A 17891-nucleotide genomic window follows, 5' to 3' on the forward strand; every position below is an offset into this window, starting at 1 on the left:
AAGTGCTCTCTCCATATGATCTTGTTTAGAAATAGAATAAAATAATAAACAAACCACTAATATCTTCAAGTCTTCAACAACTCAATGTATCTCCATTAAATGATCAATGACCAGCACCACCCCTACTTGGACCGGAGTAAGCTCTTGCGATAATATATCGAAAAATCGATGAATCGACGGGTTGTTCTTGATCTCTTAGAGGTCTCACGCCTTCCACTCGCATACACTCAGAAATAAGCAAAAAGAAGATTGTAACAAGAATCATATTGAAGAATGATACATAAACTTGGCACCTCATTTTTATTTTTCTTTTTTGGAAGCTAAAATATCTCAAGAAATAATATGTAAATTAAATGGTATGTATTGTAGTTTGTACGTGAAAATATATGTTTTGAGAATTATGAAGAAATGAAATGAGGCTATGAATATTTATAGTAAGGAAAAGAGAATGAAATTTATGTTCATCTACTACTAATTGACTTAGTATATAATAAATTTGGTGGGTTGATAATAAATAAAGAAAAATATTGTGGGAAAAGTTTATGAAGTTTGGCGAAGAAGTAAACGGTAGTTAAAATTTTCAAAGGTTTGAATTTTAGAGGGTTTAAAACGTGTATAGGAAAGGTTACAGATTAAAAGTTAGAAGTCGCAAAATGTTTAGCATATGAAATGAGTTAAGTCAAAGTGTCGGAATAAAGGTAGGAGAGTTGGTACGCTGGTTAAGCTGCAACTAGTATAACGATTGGCGTTTTCAAACTTTGGACTGATTTAGTTATTAATAAAGTATAATCTGATTAATCTCACATTCTTCTGGTACAATCTTAGTACGTATACTTTAGTTATTTAATGCTGTTTATGTGTTGAAAGTTTATTTATTGGACTTTTTCATTGTTGTCATTTTTTAATTTTACATAAAGGCTATGATAAAGATACCAAAGTTATGAATAAGTACTTAAACAATTTATTTGGTCAAGTATAATTACGAGTCTCAGGGTAGATTTTCTATTTTAGAGTAATGCGTCTAATCGTCTATTATAACAACCTAGAGACCTTTTTTTTGGAAAAATATTAGAAAATCTTGCCTCTAAAGTACTTTTAGTGAAATTTTAAAGTGAATTTCAATCCTACCAACTTTATTTCAAATGGATCAGGTTATGAGTTGTCTACTTGTTAAACTTTAAAATCTAGATTAGATCTTTTCAAATCTCTCACTTTTCCAAATCTAGCTACAAGTCAACAACCAATGAAATTCTTATATGGAGTGATTAATAGCAAGTAATCAATTTACAACAATCTTTAACAAATCAATTATAATAATAAATATTGAACTTCAACCTTTAAAGTCAAAAGAAATCTTTATTTAACTTAGTAGGGAGGGAGTAACCATCTATCATTGCATTTCAATTTAATTACTTTTCTAACATCCATTTATTTCAGCATTTTGTTAACCTCCCCCCAAAAAAGTAACATGTGTACATGACAGCAAGCTGAGCAAAGGAAGAAGACTAGTAGTGTGAACGGCCAACATATAATGACGTGTGAACAACCACTTTTATATGGCATATAGCAAAATACGACTGAAAATTAAGCTCAAAATTTATGGAAATGTTACACAAAATGTGTTGATCAATACCAACCGTCCTGGAGCAGAGCACATACAAACATACAATACACTGAAGTGTGACCTAAGCAATGACTAAACATCTTATATTCTACACTCACACAAACAAGCAGCTAATACAATGTTCAGTCAAGGAATGCGCGAGCTCAAAAAAATTGAATTGAATTAAGATTTTGTTTGCAGTCAATGTACTTAATTTGAACAAGTCACCATTAATTTTGTTGTGCTTGTGCACCTTAAAATTCTCAACTATTGTCAAAACATCAATAACATACAACATTAGAAAACCTATTTCCCACGTAATGAAGTGGTAATAGATGGTCAATGTAATACATTATTAGAAAGGAGATAAAAGGAAGGTGCTCAGCTGTTTCATAATATCATCATCTACATATGCTGATATACAGACATACTTTCCAGCAATAAGCTTTGACTAACCCGGCTGTGACATGATTCCTGAGGAATTCAAGATACTAGTACGAGTGAGAAGGTTTCGGAAATATCAACATCCACTCTGTTTCCAAGCTGTACATGTATCCACAAGCGGTGCTGCGGGAGAACCAAGTTTATGCCATATCATCAACTTTGGGATAGACAATGTTGCATCATTTTTTTAACTGCAAAGCAAAAGAATACTTAACTCCAGATGAAAACAATTATTAAAAGTACAAAGCAACTGGAAAAGTTAATACATGAACAAAACATAGCTTTTATTGTTCATTTGATATCTTTTGCAGAATAATATTTCAATACACCAAATTGTGTTTGTGAAACCAACAATAAGTGTTTGCAAATAAAATTACCAGCCAATATGCTTGGGATGCATTACCATAATCTTGCAATTAAGACTAGGGGTCAGAAATTTACACATGCAGCTACAGCTTGGGTTTCAAGCATCATCATCAAATTGATGATAAATATCCTCATGCTCTGCGTCGGGCATAAGTTCTAGTGTTCAGCCCAATGTGTTCCATTGTGGTCTAATGTCACCTTTTAAGAATCCACTGTTTTCAACAGAGGTTGTATAACTTCAAACTCGGAAAATACACGGATGCACAGTCACTGCCATTGCATTACGGCATGAGCATATCCTCAATCAACGTCCTCCCACGGGATGAAGAGAAGAACAATGTATGTTGACTCACAGCGAGTGGTTCCTTAAACATAAAAACACTTCCTTAGATCAAAGCATAATGTGCAAAAAAGAACGGCTCTTCCCAGTTGTTGGGAGGAGGCGTACACAAATACAATGGAATGTAAACGAACATCTTTTAAGTAATAAATAACAGAAAACTACTCCTTCCAAAGACAGTGATTAAACAACAAAGAAAACATATTCATCCAAACTCCATACCAATCATTGGAAGGAAACAAGGTTAATCCATGAATGGAAAGAACGGCCAGAGACATCTAACCCATCGCAGGCAAATCCAAGTGTCCTCCGTAGCTTTCATTAATACAAGCCTAACATATTATTTACAAGCAACAGTTAACATATGATTACAATCAAAACAGAGAATAAAAGGCTACATCAGCAATTCATGGGAGACACCAAACCACATAGGGAAATACTGAAACAAACAGTTGGAAGTTGGAGTACAGGTCTTTGGCACCACCTGGCCCCAACAGACTTAACCAACTAAACAAGCAAACAACTGATAATGTCAGCTATTCAGAGAAACCGAACATGTGAAATTAAAATTGATATGTTTTTATCTTCAAGAAATCCTAGAAGGCTAGAACTGTTGGTAATAGAGAAAGGACAGAAGCTGCCAAAATGGCTTTAAACCAATGATAATCCCACCAAGGCATTAAATTATAAAAAAGCCACTACACCTGCATTCTGTTCATACAAATTTGTACAAAATAACTATTACCAAAGAAAACCTCCCCCTTAAACCATCCCAAAAAATTGTGTCAGCAATTGACCACGCATATCATCATTATCTTGCATATCATGATAGTTCGTTTCTATTTTGCCAAATATCTCTTACGGGGTAAAAAAAATCTAATAAAAAGACAGCTAAACCCAAAATTTTAGCAAAAGGTTAATTGCAGATATAGTAAATTTCTCTGTGGGTTGATGGTTAGAAAGAGCTTCAATAGTAGTCAGGATATAGGCTTCCATAAACTTCAAAGTGCATAATTCTAACAATTGATATAGGCAATTTTGTAGAATCAGACAATGAGAGAAAAAAGACATGATCACAAAAGCAATATCATACCTGGAGATAAGGCAAGACAGCGTCATATGCATGTTTAAAAGCCTTTGATTCCAATGTCAACCTGATCCATTAACCAAGTGTTATGATAAATGAATAACCGGCAAGATGTAATTATTATTTAAAGAGAATGATGGGGAAAAAGGAAAGAGAAAAAACGTTTAAAATAGGATACAGAGTACAAAGACCAGCTTTTGGACCAAAATCGAAGGTTTTGGAATAATTAACATCAATGAAAATGAGGGGCTCCGAAATGCCAAGTTGGTTATTAATAGAACCCCGGAATGCCAAGTTGGTTATTATTGAAACCATCTCTTGCATCTTTTTGTGACCAATGCAACATAATTCCAAAATAGCCACATAACTGAACCAAACTCATTATTGGGACTTTATAGCCCTATTGATAGGCTTCTCATGGTTCCAAACCAGCTTATATGACCCCGGGGATCACCCCACGCATTTACGTCAATTTTGGAAAACTTTCTCAAAATTGGCCCAAAATCGTGAATAATAACCTTTAGTTTTGAACAATTTTCAACTTTTTGGGACCCAGAAAGAAAACAGGTCAAGGTGCTTCCCATAGACCCCAAAACACCCCTAGAGTCCATTTGAGTGATTGGAACCATCCACTTTACCTTTAAACTGCCAATTTTACGCCCCCTCCCCCACTTCATTAACTCAAGGCCACCACAGGACTTTGTACCATCGACTAGTGGTCATATATGGTTCCAAACAATATTATATGACACAGAAATGCAATCCCTACAATCCTGAGATTTTTCAACATGAAAGTCTAAAACCCATTAACCCCCTCCAATTTCATAAGCCTTCAATTTTGGTCAATTTCGGACTTTTCCGACCTAGAAAGAAAATTTGTCAAGGTTCTTCCCATGGACCCCACAACACCCCAAGAGGTCATTTGGGTGGTTGGAACCATCCACTTCGCCTTTAAACCGTCAAGTTAGCCGTTTACGTACATGTCTCCCTTAATTAACTCAAGGTCACCATAGGCCTTTCATGACCGACTAGTGGTTATAGATGGTTCCAAAAACATTTTATAACCTTGGGATGCATCCCCAAAATTCCCAAAATTTTCCAACATCGGGTCTTGAAACCTCTAAAATTGGTCAAAAAGAGTGCATTCAAAAAGATCATGTTAGCGTAAAATCCATATTAATCAATGCAACAGTCTGATCCTGGATATCAGCTAATTCAATAACATTAAACCTCTGTTCGAGTTCTGATACTTACGAAACGTCGGAAAGGTAAAATCTTAAACAAATGCAACCCAAAGCAATTTCAAAAGGTGTACCAATGCTCGTGTATTTGAGAGGCTAATCAGATTTTTCTTACTTTTGATACTTGTCAAGGGAAGCATAATTGCACAAATAGCAAACATAAAAAGTATCCTTTACACATTATTTCCACAGCTGCACATATGAAAGTCTAAGTCTACCCTGTCTTAAATTGAGTCAAATTAGATAATTCCAATGTAGGTATTGAAAGAAAGGCCACTTCAACCCCAGAACCAGCAATTTAGCAATATTGATAGATATGGCTTTCAGATTTAGATGTAAAGTTCCTCCATATAGCAGCCACAGGGCCAGATAAATCCTTAAGACACATTACAAGAGTATGATGTAACCTTTTGTTGAGATCCTCTGAGAACACAAGACAAATTATTCTGCATATCAGTGTACCAGTACCACTGAGTATCATTCAGGTCATTTGACATGAATATAAGGATGAAAATAAGGGTTGGACCCCTGTCTACGCCCTTAAATGAGCTGAGAGAAAAAGTTCCTAAGTGCACCTAATAAGCTCTAGATAATATAAAGGACAAACATAAATTTATATCATAAATTTATGTGAGAACATGTCCTTTGTAATTTAAGCAGAGCTGTCGTGCCGAACCTAATAAACTGACATTAGATGCATACCTTTTTAAAAGACGAAAACAAACATAGATTTCCTCAATGTCTTCCTCCAGCTTCAGCTGAACATACTGCCTCAGAAGCTCACATAAGTTATGCGAAGCTTCCTTAGCCACATCACCAGTGGCATCACTATATATCTGAAATCCTGAGAGACAGCACTGCAGTGTAGAGGACAACAACCCAGTAGACCCTGACCTGAGAAACATCTCTGCAAGAATGTTCAACATCAAGCAATTGCTGACTTTGAACTTATGGACCCAACAAGGAGGACTTCCAACCCAGAGATTATTATCTTTAGCACATTCCACGGATCCAGTATTATCCTTGCCATGTCCCATTTCCTGCGCTACCTCGGAAACTTTGCAAGACTCAGGTAAACCATTTGGCCTTCGATGGGCAGGAAGTACCCCAACTATATCTGCTCTCAGTTCCTCAGGTAACTGGTGTAGTATAGACATGTCCACTTGGCTTAATGAATAAGGCATTAAATCAACAACTTCTGATTCCACCACAGAATTGGGGATAACTGCAGTTACTGTGCCAATAGTAGGCAATGCCTCTTTCTCCTGATTCTTGGAACACCCAGCCTACAGACCAAAATGATAAGTCATTACAAAACAAAACATACAAAAGGAACAAACGCATGCCTACACGTAGAGATATATCCACTTGGCTTGAATGAATAAGGCATTAGGTCGACATTTCTGATTCAAGTATTCAACACAAAAGTAGAGATTACTACAGACACAATTGCTGTGCCAACTGCCAGTAGCAGGCAATACCTCTTTTTCCTGATTCTCGGAGCACCCAGCCTACAGACCACAACAAGAAGTCATTATAAAACAAAACATACATACAACGGCAACAACTGCATGTTTACATGCTTAAATGAGGCAATGTTATCATATGTACCCAATTAATCACAATACTATGTACCTATGAAAGAGGGAAGCAAAACTACAAGATAACTCCTATGATAAGTGATAATAAAACGGTCAGCAAACGAAAATCAGCAGCTGTATTATATGCAGAAAAGAAGATTAAACACTACCTTGTCCTCCTTAATGTTGTTAATTTGCACAGCAGCAGAAGCATGAATTTCCTGTTTGTTGCAGAATTCACCTAAATGACCATTGGAGTTAAATAGTAAGCCAGGCAAAATCTAACATGCACAGACAAAATATTACCTTCAACTTTCTTTACAGACATAGCAGACACACTCTGATATAGGTCTTTGTCCTTAATTTTGGATATGAGATCAGTCAACCTCCCTCCATACATATCATTAAACTCTTTAAACAACTCTGGGGGCAAGCTCTCAATAACACCCAGATAAAGATCACCCAATGACGGCAGCACTGCAACTGGATTTGAGCGAGATTCATGGTACGAAGGATTTGAACTTGTCGCTGAAGGTCCAACAGACTCAAGATAAGCTTGGCCTGCAACAAAATCAAAATGAGATGTTACACAATCTTCTAAACAAAAAGCATAAAAAGTCAAATATTTCATTTACTTTCAAAAGCAATGGTGATTAGCACTTAAAAATAAATCATCCATTTCATCTATAAGCAAGTAAACCTGAAATAATGAAAAAATAAAGATAGCTAATTTATGCTGCATCAGGAGGCTGGGAGCCATAGTTCTTTTTACATCCTGCAAAACAATCTTATTTTCTAGCAAAGTTATGCATCCTTTTAGAAGCTACTACATACCATATATGACAATTAATCAAATATACATACAGTTACGGCATTAGCATATATGACCAGTAAACAAACATATAAAAGCTGCTTATAGCATATATGCAATTCAAATCAAAGTGAGATTCTAGTCTTCTAGAAACTATCTGAATGAGTGTGTAGCTAGGTTACAATAGCTCTAGTCCTCAAACACACCCCTTTTCAGAGGTCATTGGGCCATATCACCCCCATGTCGCCAATACTGCGGTAATAACAAGTCAGGCCTTGAATCAAGGCCAGTCTTTGAGAGGGATAAATTGGTTATAGCCTAATAGGACTTGTGTCATAATTAGACTCAATCTTCACTTGGTTTTTAGACTTCTCACAGGCAGAGTGTTAATCCTAGTCTTCCAGAAACTAACAATGAGCTTATAGCTGTTAGCAATGTCTCTAGCCCCTAAGCACACCATTTTTCAAAGGTCATTGTGCCATATCACCCCATGTTGGCAGGAGTTACAAATCAGGCCAGGGACCTAGACCAGTATTTGAGAAGGGCGATAGCCCAACAGGACTAGTACTCCATCAATTAAAATCAATCTTCACACGGAAGCACTAACATAAGACAAGCGAGCAGCAGTATAGAGTATTGAGCAAATGAAATAAGCTCCCAAAAATATATGTAGTGTAAAACTGCAAAAGGCATGTATCACACATAGGTCCGGAGAAGATGGTGACAGAAAATATGCCTTCCAAGACCAACTAAGATTCTATGATGACATCTATATAACTAAAATGTAGCAAAAATGAAGGCATATCGAAAATTAAATACTAGGATGTCCTAAGCAGCCCTTTGTCCTTAATATGCAGAGCAAATACTTTCAATAGGAAGACCTGTAACTACAATCTCTGTTTGAAGATGGTATATCCACAATACCTGTATCACGCATGTTGCGGTGTTCTGTAGAGTTCGTTGTGCCAGATCCAAGCCACGACCTTAGAAAATTTCTTTCTTGCCCTTAAGATCGGATATGAAAAGGTGACAATAGATATTGTCAGAAACATCAAAGTGAAGAAGCAAAACCAGAAAATACACGACCATGTCAATGGCATGCAAATCGAAGACATACTTTGCTAGTTTTCTACTATAAGACATAGAAAACAAGCAGATGGAAATCAGAAATTAATAAAAAAATATAAAGGAAATTGTTGATAGAATAACAAGCCAACAAGGTGCTCAAACAGACTAGCACAAACCTTGTCTCATAGTATCATTACTCTCCAACTTGGTCACTTGTAATCCGATTCCTCGAATATCTTTGACATCTAGACAGATAAAACTGATAGTTTAACACTTAGGGAAAATCCAATAGATCTATCAATGACTAAGGCTGTGAAAATCTAAATAGAAACATTTGCTTAGCTCTACAATTCAAGACTCTGTATCCAGACTTTCCCAATCATCTCTTTCCCGTAGAAAAAGGCATCAGCGATGCCCAAGCTCTCACAAAAACAAAAAACAACAAAAAAGACATGTATAAAGACTTAAGAAGACAATAGCCCAACACTACAATGGCAGAAAGCTAGTGGCACCAAGGTCTGGCCACCCCAAAAAGAAACAATTAAAGGAATAGAAATGACTTCCAAACCTTATTGTTTACAGCATAATGCAGCCTTATCTCAATTTTATGAAAGAACCACAATTTTGCACACTTTATCTCTTGCTAGTAGCTACAATGTGCTTATATTACAAATTTTAACCTTTGGAAGTGACAAAAGTCACAATTTATCATGTACCCCCCATGCCACAGTAGACAAATTTAAATATGCGAAACTCATTATTAAATACTTCCGAGTAGTAGCCAATATTATTTAGTGGACTGAAAAGTTAAAGATCCCAGATACAAGCTGACCTATGTGAAATGATCCAAATAGCTGTATTGTTATCCTTTGAAGAATGTCAACATCATCAGTTGCAACAGGAACCTGTAACAGAATAGTAACTCTGGGATGACAAAAGAAAATGATCGTGAACAAAATGACAATTGTCAAAATTTAATCTACACATACTGTCGTAGAGTGACTAAGATTTTCACAAGCCCCATGACCCATGTATTTTGTTGGCTCCCCAGCATCTTTTCTACGCTTCTTAATCTGAAAATTATTATAGCAGACAAAAATAAAGATTGAAGCTTGAGTTAGCAGAGTTATCTAACACCATGAATAACAAACAAACAAGTATTTTACAGTCAACAAAACTTTCAATAACTCCAGACTCCAGAGCATGAATGTGAGAAGGAAAAAGAGTATAAATAAAGAAAAATCTAACACCAAAAAATAGACAACATATATAAATATATACATACATAGAAAAGAACATTGTTACATATGTAGAAAAGGGAACTGTTGTACCTTGAGCGTAAAGGTACGCCCTTGTAATCCACATCCCTGCAAGCGCAAAGAAACCTCCTTGCACAGACTAGAAAGGAAGTGTTCACTCTGTAAAGCATGTGAAAACATATCTCAGACATATTCAAGGGCAAAGAAAATTGGATATTTAGTCGCATAAAAAGCTGAGAACCGACATCTTTTATATCCTTGAAGCGCACACCCCAGTTTACATCAGCACCAATCGACTTGCTTTCCTACACAATGTGTTTATTAGTCAAAACAATTGCTCAATGGAAGCAATATCACAATTATACATCAAAAGGCCAGGTTCTTAAAAATACATTTGTTAAAACAGGCATAGACTAAGTTTTTAAAAAAGAATTTTAAACAGCATAAAGATAATTAAACAAGTTTTTAAAAATACATTATATGTTAGAATAGGCATATATAAGTTTGTCGAACAGCACAGGACACTATATGACAGAAATAAGTGGAGTCAATATTCGAGAAGGTTTAAGATCAAACACTACCTGGAGATTCACAACACAGATTTTGCTCAATGCATCTCTCCATCAAAAAAAAAAAGAAGATTAAAAATTACATTAACCTAATTCAAAACTGGGAACTAGGGAGTCATCCAAACAAGTGAATATGTATACAAGAATAATTAATGCTGAATTCAATCTTCCATAGACTTCTAGAAATGACTCACAATCTTGAAATATCAATTCAAAAGTTGCCCGTGTTAAATCTAGTCGTACACTTCGATGTCCAGATCCCTCCAAGTAAGGGTAATAAACACACCCTATCAATGCGCCACAGAAATTTCAACAGATAATCCCTAACATGTTTCTAGACAGCTTTTTGTACTCTTTGAAAAAATTTAAAATCCGAATGTACTATCAACTACCAAAGATTCCAAACTGGAAGTTAGCTAATGGCTAGCCATTCTACAAGATGTACTGGACCAAATAAATCCATCTCAAGCAAGTATGTAAGCACCTCAATACCACAAGAGCAATCACCAAAAAAATTTGGGCATACCAAAAATGTGCAACAGACATGTAACATATATTCTGCCGAACCTGAATGACTCCAACTAGCCGCTTATCAACACCTCTGCAGTAATTCCACAACATTTCACCAGTTTTTGTTCCAAAGTCCCTCTGTAAAGACTCCTGCAATTTGAGTATATCAAAACTTGTTAAGAAGTTCCATAAGAGCCAACCCCTTACTTAGATCATATAATCTCACATTTATCAGTTATAACACTTAGCATCCGAGAGGAACAAAGATACAGAGTGCCAATATTCCAATCAGAGTATTAAACAACATCATAGACAAGTTTAACACTAATGCTTTGCACAAAATATTAGACCTTAGAAAACATTCGCAATTGGCCACAGGTCTGAACTCCTTTATTTTTTAGCTTTTGCTCCAAGACATGTCCAATACCTGGAAGTGTCTTTATAGGGAGTTGTAACAGATACTCATCAACCTGCAAAACAATTTTAGTAGTCACCATTTCAGAGATGGAAAATCAACTGTAAAAAGGGAGCAATGGTTACAAGAGAGTAAATTATAAGAATGCACAAGACAACAATGAGAAAATTAAGCCAGCACTCAAACCCCTTGAGCTCAGATCAAACAAAAATCAATCATTTGATGACAGAAAGTTCACTGCAAGAGCAATTGTTCTGATAAAAAAATTTAAAAAATGAGCACAAGACTGCAAAGCGAAAACGGATCCAGCTTACAAAACCCTTACGCTGTGATTAATAACCAAAGCTGTATAAAGCTCAGCCAGGCTACAACACAGGTTATTGACTTAAATTAACACCTTGTAAAGTGTTCCTCAAATAATTTAGAGCAAGGAAATTACAACTTTGGTCCATAACACGCAGAAATGCAAATATATCATCATGATCAAGCAATTCCAAGTTTGAGCTCAATGAATCAGTCTTGACTTAGGCAAGACTGCAAGATGGAATTGATCTTTTCCCAAGGCTTTTTTACAGTCATGCAAATAATTGAATTCTTTTCCAAGAATCATTTACACTAAACATTAAGTAGTACCTTCTCTGGAGAAATGTAGCATTGACCGTCTGGTTTGGCAGTTCTAGTGGCAAGACGAGCCATAAGCATATTTGCAGCAATGCCTGCACTAGCCGTGCAACCTGTTGTTTCAAAGATCTCTTGTCTTATTTCGGAAACTAAAAGCTCCGGCTCTGCCACGTCTGAGTTAGTGATATCCAGAAATGCTTCATCACAACTTACTGCCTGCAGGTAAAACGGATCTGCTAAAGAATACTGACAGAGTGACAGCAAAGATTAAATTGTATAGAATATTGTAGCACATGCCTGCACTTTATCGCAGTGTTTGTGCAAGATGTTGTAGAATTGGTCAGCTACCTGCCACACAGCAAAAGTTTCATGAAGCTCTAAAGACTCGCAAATCAGGACTGCTCTAATACAAACTATTACCGGTTTTGGGGGTGGGGACGGTGGCAACTAATATGAGACTCGATGCTCTATAATACCTCTTCATAAGCTTCAAAGTTGTAAGGTATGATTTCTAGATGAGGACAACGAGCCTTCGCATCTCTAACAAACATTCCAGCTTTCACTCCTATTACAAGAAATACAAAACCATTTGAGTTTAAATTCTAAAAATTGTCCATTTAAATCATAATGCTAGATGCCATAAGGATTTAAAATCAACCATAGTCTCGAGCAGGATAATTAGCAGAAGAGATTTCAGCAGTTCCTCTAGCACTGTCTGAATGGCACACTGCTACAGGCTTGTCCATCAAATCTGGACGGTTCCTGATAACAACAGCCACAAAAAAGCAGTCCTGCAATGAAATATATATCAAGAGGGTCAATAGATAGTGGGAAAAAGGGGAATTGGGTCTTTGGGTAAGGGAGACACATTTTTTTCTTAAGACTTTAAGAGTGTGGCATTGAAAGGACTGCTACAAGACTACGAATTGGAGAAAAAGTTCCAACAGAGAAGACTTCAGTCCTCAAGTACCATGTCCATATGGATGATCATAGTTTTCTGAGAAGTAGAAGCAGCATTAACATCAAAGCTTTTTTGCTTAGTTTTATTGGAAAGGCAGGCAAATCGCTTACGGTACCGGTTCCTCCAAGTTCCAATGAAATGCAACCTTGAACTCTGCCCAGCCACAAACAAAAATAAAAAAATTGAAAAAACATACAAGCTGTGCATGAAAGTTTATAATCAACATGAAAACAAAAAAATAACAATAGCTTGTCCAATCAAGATTGAGACTTTGGGCGAAAGCAGGGAAAGATGGGGGGGGGGGGGGGAGGGGGGGGACCATGCTTGCAGGGAAATACTTATGTGGTTCTTTTTAAATCACAACATATTCCTTTCTAAGATTCTCTATGTCTCTCTCATCATCACATGGGTTCCCCTTTTTATTTCTCTCACCTCTAAAAATACCATGCACCCCCTCCACATTGCAACTAACAGAGAGCGGAGGAAGTATATATTATAAAATCATTGATGTAGAGTGGGAGAACAAGACATTGAGGATCAACCTAGAGAAAGCAAAATTGTTTTAATGCAATTTGACTAAACTAAACAATTTTTAAAAAAAAACAAAAACAAAAATTTGAAAGCATAATAACCTCATGCAATACAGAAAAATACAGCAGCTAAACTAATGAATGACAATAAATTCATATGCGACCCATAACTAATGCACCTAAAGCTATGCTACGCATATTCATTCATGCCTGCAATAAGGATGGGGACAACCTGGAACACAAGATGAACAACATCACTTCAATGACTCTTAAAGGCTCTCACACTAGGCAGGGTAAGGCGGTCAGATGTATGTATATATCAAATATTTTGAAGACCCATTTTTCCATGATCGATGACACAAATGCTCACTCAACTCCCAAGGAACTAACACATTTGAACATGTGCATTACAGGTTGGCCTAGTCGTGATATAAAGCAAAGTAATATAGATAATCAAGGTCTTGAAAAACACTACATGCTTTTCGCCAGTGAAATTATTCTATTTCACGATTCAGCAACAAATCTTTAGAAACAAACTTAGCCATACACAACCATCCAGTTACTAAACCCGAAAGGGCCGAAGAAGCAGAGAAAAGTTATGAAAGAGAATAGGTAAACATGTAGAGTTTTCACACCTTAAAATAGTTTTCAACAAAATTCGGGTCCTCAAGGGTTGAATGACGGCGGCAGGAAGGTCCCCCAGCCAGTGAACCAGATGATTCCCCACTAGGCTTTTCATATGAGTCATGATGACTGGTGGGACTAATATCGACTTTGTCTTTAGAGGTGACTGACTTCTCTGGTTGGGAGAATTCATCTTCTTCAATAAATTGCTCTGAATCAGCTGTACCAGTTTTCTTACATCCATCGTCTTCTATCTCCTTGTCACTTTGCCTAGAACATTCAGACAACTCATCCAAATCAGAAGAGGCATGATCAAGCACAACATCATCCTTCACTTCTGAAGCTTCAGCATCTGCTTCAGCTTGCAGCATACAAGCTGAATCAGACAGAACACCTTGATTGACTGGATTTCGTTTCAAAGCAAAGAAAGAAGACAGCTTTGGTTGATTGCTTCCTTCATTGGCCAGCTGAATGAGTTGATATGGAACCCCTACATAAAAAATTAAATAAAAAATAAAAATAAAAACTGAACAAAGTCAGGAGAATACACAGGCATACAGCACAATTACTGCTTGACAAGATCATTACCAAAACAGAAAAGTAACTTCTACTTAGATTTTGGGAAGCTAGACCGGAAGAAAGGGTAAAGTGAACCTGGCATCCCCTACATTATCCCAGAACCAGATTCTTAAGAAGAATAGAGTCAAAAATTTTAAGCCATTCAATTTTTCTCCTTCGCATGTAAAAATTCTTATTTCCAGCCATAAAATCTGGATGCACCAGTATCCAGCTGCCTTTAAATTCCTGCAAAGAATTAATTGCCAAATTTGGAAAACGGAAAAACAAAAGTTCAATACTCTTCTTACTAATATGCTGCAGTAAACCTTTTCCATAGATTCTTCCTACAAATTCTCTTTACTAGATTCAGAAGTGAAAGGTTATGTATTGAAGAAAGGTGTACAGTATCTCAAAAGAACTTACAACTGTAAAACATAAGTTAATATATCAAATGCTCTCTCTGCAAATTACCCCCTCTTTCCCATTTTAAAATGTTTTCCTTGGTTTTTATTTAAGAAAAAAAAAAAAAAAACTGAAAAAAAAAAATGTACACCTATCACTCTGATGCTAGCACATCTTTGATGCACCAATCCTCTCAACATATTTGTCATATTCCCTTAATACAGAGTATGTGCATAGAGTCTATACTCTATACAAAAATTGGAACTGCATCAATAGGCCATACCTAAATGTGGGTCTTGCCAGAAGGCTCTATTTATGTAAGCTACATACTCCAATGTTTTAGTCACTTGTTCCTTTAGCTAATACAGGCTGCTAATTCTGTTGTCTTTTAATTTTATTTTATTTTTTAAATTCCTATTCTACTAATTCGTTAAGGGAATCTAGAGAGTTGAGTGAACATCCAGGTGGTTTGACATAAACACCAAAGCCAACTAGGCAAGAAAAGAATAATACACCCTCCCTCCGTCACTAAAAGTTCTTCCTGTTTGGACAATGACAGTCGTGCAAAAAGTCAAAAGGATGCACTCTATAATAAATACGGAGTAGTTAGGATGAGCAAATAAAGGACTCACAGTTCAACAATTTCCCAGCTGCCACACAATCCAACACCCAAGTGGGTTTCACAACAGGCAGTCCACCACTGAAAGATCTACACCAATTATACAACGAATCAAACCACATTCCAATACAACCCTAAACCAGAAGGTACTCTACTATCACTAAAAGAAAGAATAATTGACAAGAGAAGAAAAAAAAACCTGAGGTTTTTAATTTTACTATCAGGTAGGTTACTGCAAATTATATGAGTGACACGATGCCTTGAAAAGTAATTCTCAAATCGTCCACCGTGCTTCAACATGTATGCTCGAAGCTCCTATAAGGTTTGATTATCAATGTTTATCATGATCAGGACAGTTAATCGATCCAAGAACCAACTACGAGAAGAATTTGGAGGCTAGTTTATAACAAAACCTGGCTAGAGGGAATAGTAAATCCATCAACAAAAATCGAAACACCCTGAAATATGGGTTTTACAGAATCTGAACCACTGTAAGAAGAATTTGAGGCTTCTGCATCAAACTGATCATGTAGTTTCTTATTCTTCACAGCCATATAACTGCACAACACATTAAAACTCAATTTCGTCACCGTTAAATTAAGCTTCCAATTCAGTTACCCTAAAAATTAAACAAGTACCAAAATTCTCCACAAGTAGTGAAGCAACTGCAATTTATATTCAAGACATCCCAAATTGTGTCAAAATTGACCAATTGATTGCAATCAACCACAAAAACTCGTGCAAAGTGAAATTAAACTCAAATTAAACAATCTGAGCACGTAACCTACATCAAATTTTGAAATCATCCACAAAAACTCGTGCAAAGTGAAATTAAACTCAAATTAAACAATATGAGCACCTAACCTAGATCAAATTAAGCGATTTTGAGCGAAATTTGAAGTGAAATTCAAGAAATTAAACAGAAAAAAAGAAGAGATACCTGCCAAAATCGGAAAATGGGGCACTACGAAAGGAAGATCGAGAAGAGGAGAGAGAATTAGCTCCCCAAGCAACGCCTAGGGTTTTCTGATTAGTCTTCTTCTTCTTATTGTTAGTGTTATTAGAAGAATTTGAATTGAAGCTTCTTTTGGAATTCGAATTGGAATTTCCAGAACGAGTTGAATCGTAGCTCATTTTCGACGCAAATTGTGTTACAAAAAGCGCGGGAATCAGATGAAGGTTTGAAGAAGAATGAAAGGGAAAACAACAAACTTGCAATAGAAGTTTAAGATGAGAGAGGAAGAAAAAATTCTTTTTTTTTGAAAGGGAAAGTTATAAGCATTTGTAGTAATTTTTTTTTTGAAAGGGGAAAATTAAATGTCTATTTCTATTTATAGATTATTTTATGTTAAAAGATGACTTTCTAATTATGGGATGGTAATGTATGTTTGTATGAATAGAAGAGAGCAAAAGAACATATAAAGAATCGGTTGCTATTTTCTTCTTCTTACCTACATAGTTCACAAGATTGTGAACATATTTATAGGCAAACATTGCCATCAAAATACTAAACATGATTGTACCTTTAGACAAAGTATTGTCCATAATAAATGCATGTCATGAGCTACAAGTTATGTGAACTTCATATTGGCTCTTTCTCAACACTCCCCCTTGAAATTCGCATAAAATGGGGTATGGGTTGCCTTAAAGAAAAATATTATATGCTTTGATATACTGTCTCGTTAAAAACCTTGTCAGGAAAAACCCAGTGGGATAAAAACCTGATCGAAGGGAAAAAGAGTGCAGTGCATATAATACTCCCCCTGATTTCAACATAGTTCACGAAGATGACGCATTCCAATTTTGTGAACTAATTGCTCAAATTTCTTAGAAGGCAGTGATTTGGTGAACAGATCGGCAAGGTTGTCACAAGACTGAATTTGCTGGATATCTATTTCCTCATCCTTTTGTAGATCATGTGTGATGAATAGTTTTGGGGATATATGTTTTATTCTATCTCCCTTAATATATCCTTCAGTTACTTGAGCGATGCATGTTGTATTGTCTTCAAATATGGTGGTTGGATTTTCTGTTATTGCTTTCATTCCACACTCCTTTTGGATAATACTAATCATCGACCTCAGCCATACACATTCTCGTCCTGCTTCATAAAGGGCTATCAACTCTGTATGATTTGAGGATGTCGCGGTCAATGTCTGTTTTGTTGATTTCCATGATATTGTTGTGCCGCCATAAGTGAACAAATATCCATTTTGTGACTTGGCATTTTGAGGATCCGATAAGTATCCAGCGTCTGCAAACCCAATGAGAGCAACATCTTGT

General features: G+C 36.2%; 1 protein-coding gene across 4 annotated transcripts; it reads right to left on the reverse strand.

Moving 5' to 3' along the window:
- Positions 1-1767: 1767 nt before the first annotated feature.
- Positions 1768-17150, reverse strand: LOC110718819 (DNA repair protein REV1-like). 4 transcript variants are annotated; one of them, XM_021897730.1, is made up of 26 exons: positions 16549-17149; positions 16022-16166; positions 15808-15923; positions 15622-15698; positions 14041-14519; positions 12885-13028; positions 12573-12705; positions 12391-12479; positions 12212-12262; positions 11927-12130; positions 11229-11348; positions 10936-11028; positions 10045-10104; positions 9872-9958; positions 9530-9613; positions 9373-9445; positions 8717-8785; positions 8397-8477; positions 6968-7222; positions 6832-6902; positions 6563-6592; positions 5784-6367; positions 3847-3907; positions 2976-3085; positions 2489-2778; positions 1768-2238 (listed from the first exon to the last, which is right to left on the reverse strand). In XM_021897730.1, exons 1-24 carry the CDS (start codon positions 16740-16742, stop codon positions 3032-3034), a joined length of 3354 nt encoding a protein of 1117 aa, XP_021753422.1. In that variant the 5' UTR covers positions 16743-17149; the 3' UTR covers positions 1768-2238; positions 2489-2778; positions 2976-3031. The 4 variants fall into 4 exon arrangements, with proteins under 4 accessions (XP_021753422.1, XP_021753421.1, XP_021753423.1 ...); XM_021897729.1 differs by having other exon boundaries at positions 2425-2778; XM_021897731.1 differs by lacking the exon at positions 6563-6592 and having other exon boundaries at positions 2425-2778; positions 16549-17150.
- Positions 17151-17891: the final 741 nt, after the last annotated feature.

Source organism: Chenopodium quinoa, unplaced genomic scaffold (genome assembly GCF_001683475.1).
Source record: "Chenopodium quinoa cultivar QQ74 unplaced genomic scaffold, ASM168347v1, whole genome shotgun sequence".
Classification (NCBI taxonomy): Eukaryota; Viridiplantae; Streptophyta; class Magnoliopsida; order Caryophyllales; family Amaranthaceae; genus Chenopodium; species Chenopodium quinoa.

Bases quoted from the DNA above. Each gene is read 5' to 3' on its own strand.
- LOC110718819 (XM_021897730.1), bottom strand. From the start codon at position 16,742: ATGAGCTACGATTCAACTCGTTCTGGAAATTCCAATTCGAATTCCAAA. The intron at 12,480-12,572 runs GTTGATTTTAAA...TTCTTGTAATAG, and splicing joins TTATCCTGCTCGAGACTATG to GAGTGAAAGCTGGAATGTTT. The intron at 6,593-6,831 runs GTAGTGTTTAAT...TGTGGTCTGTAG, and splicing joins ACAACATTAAGGAGGACAAG to GCTGGGTGCTCCGAGAATCA.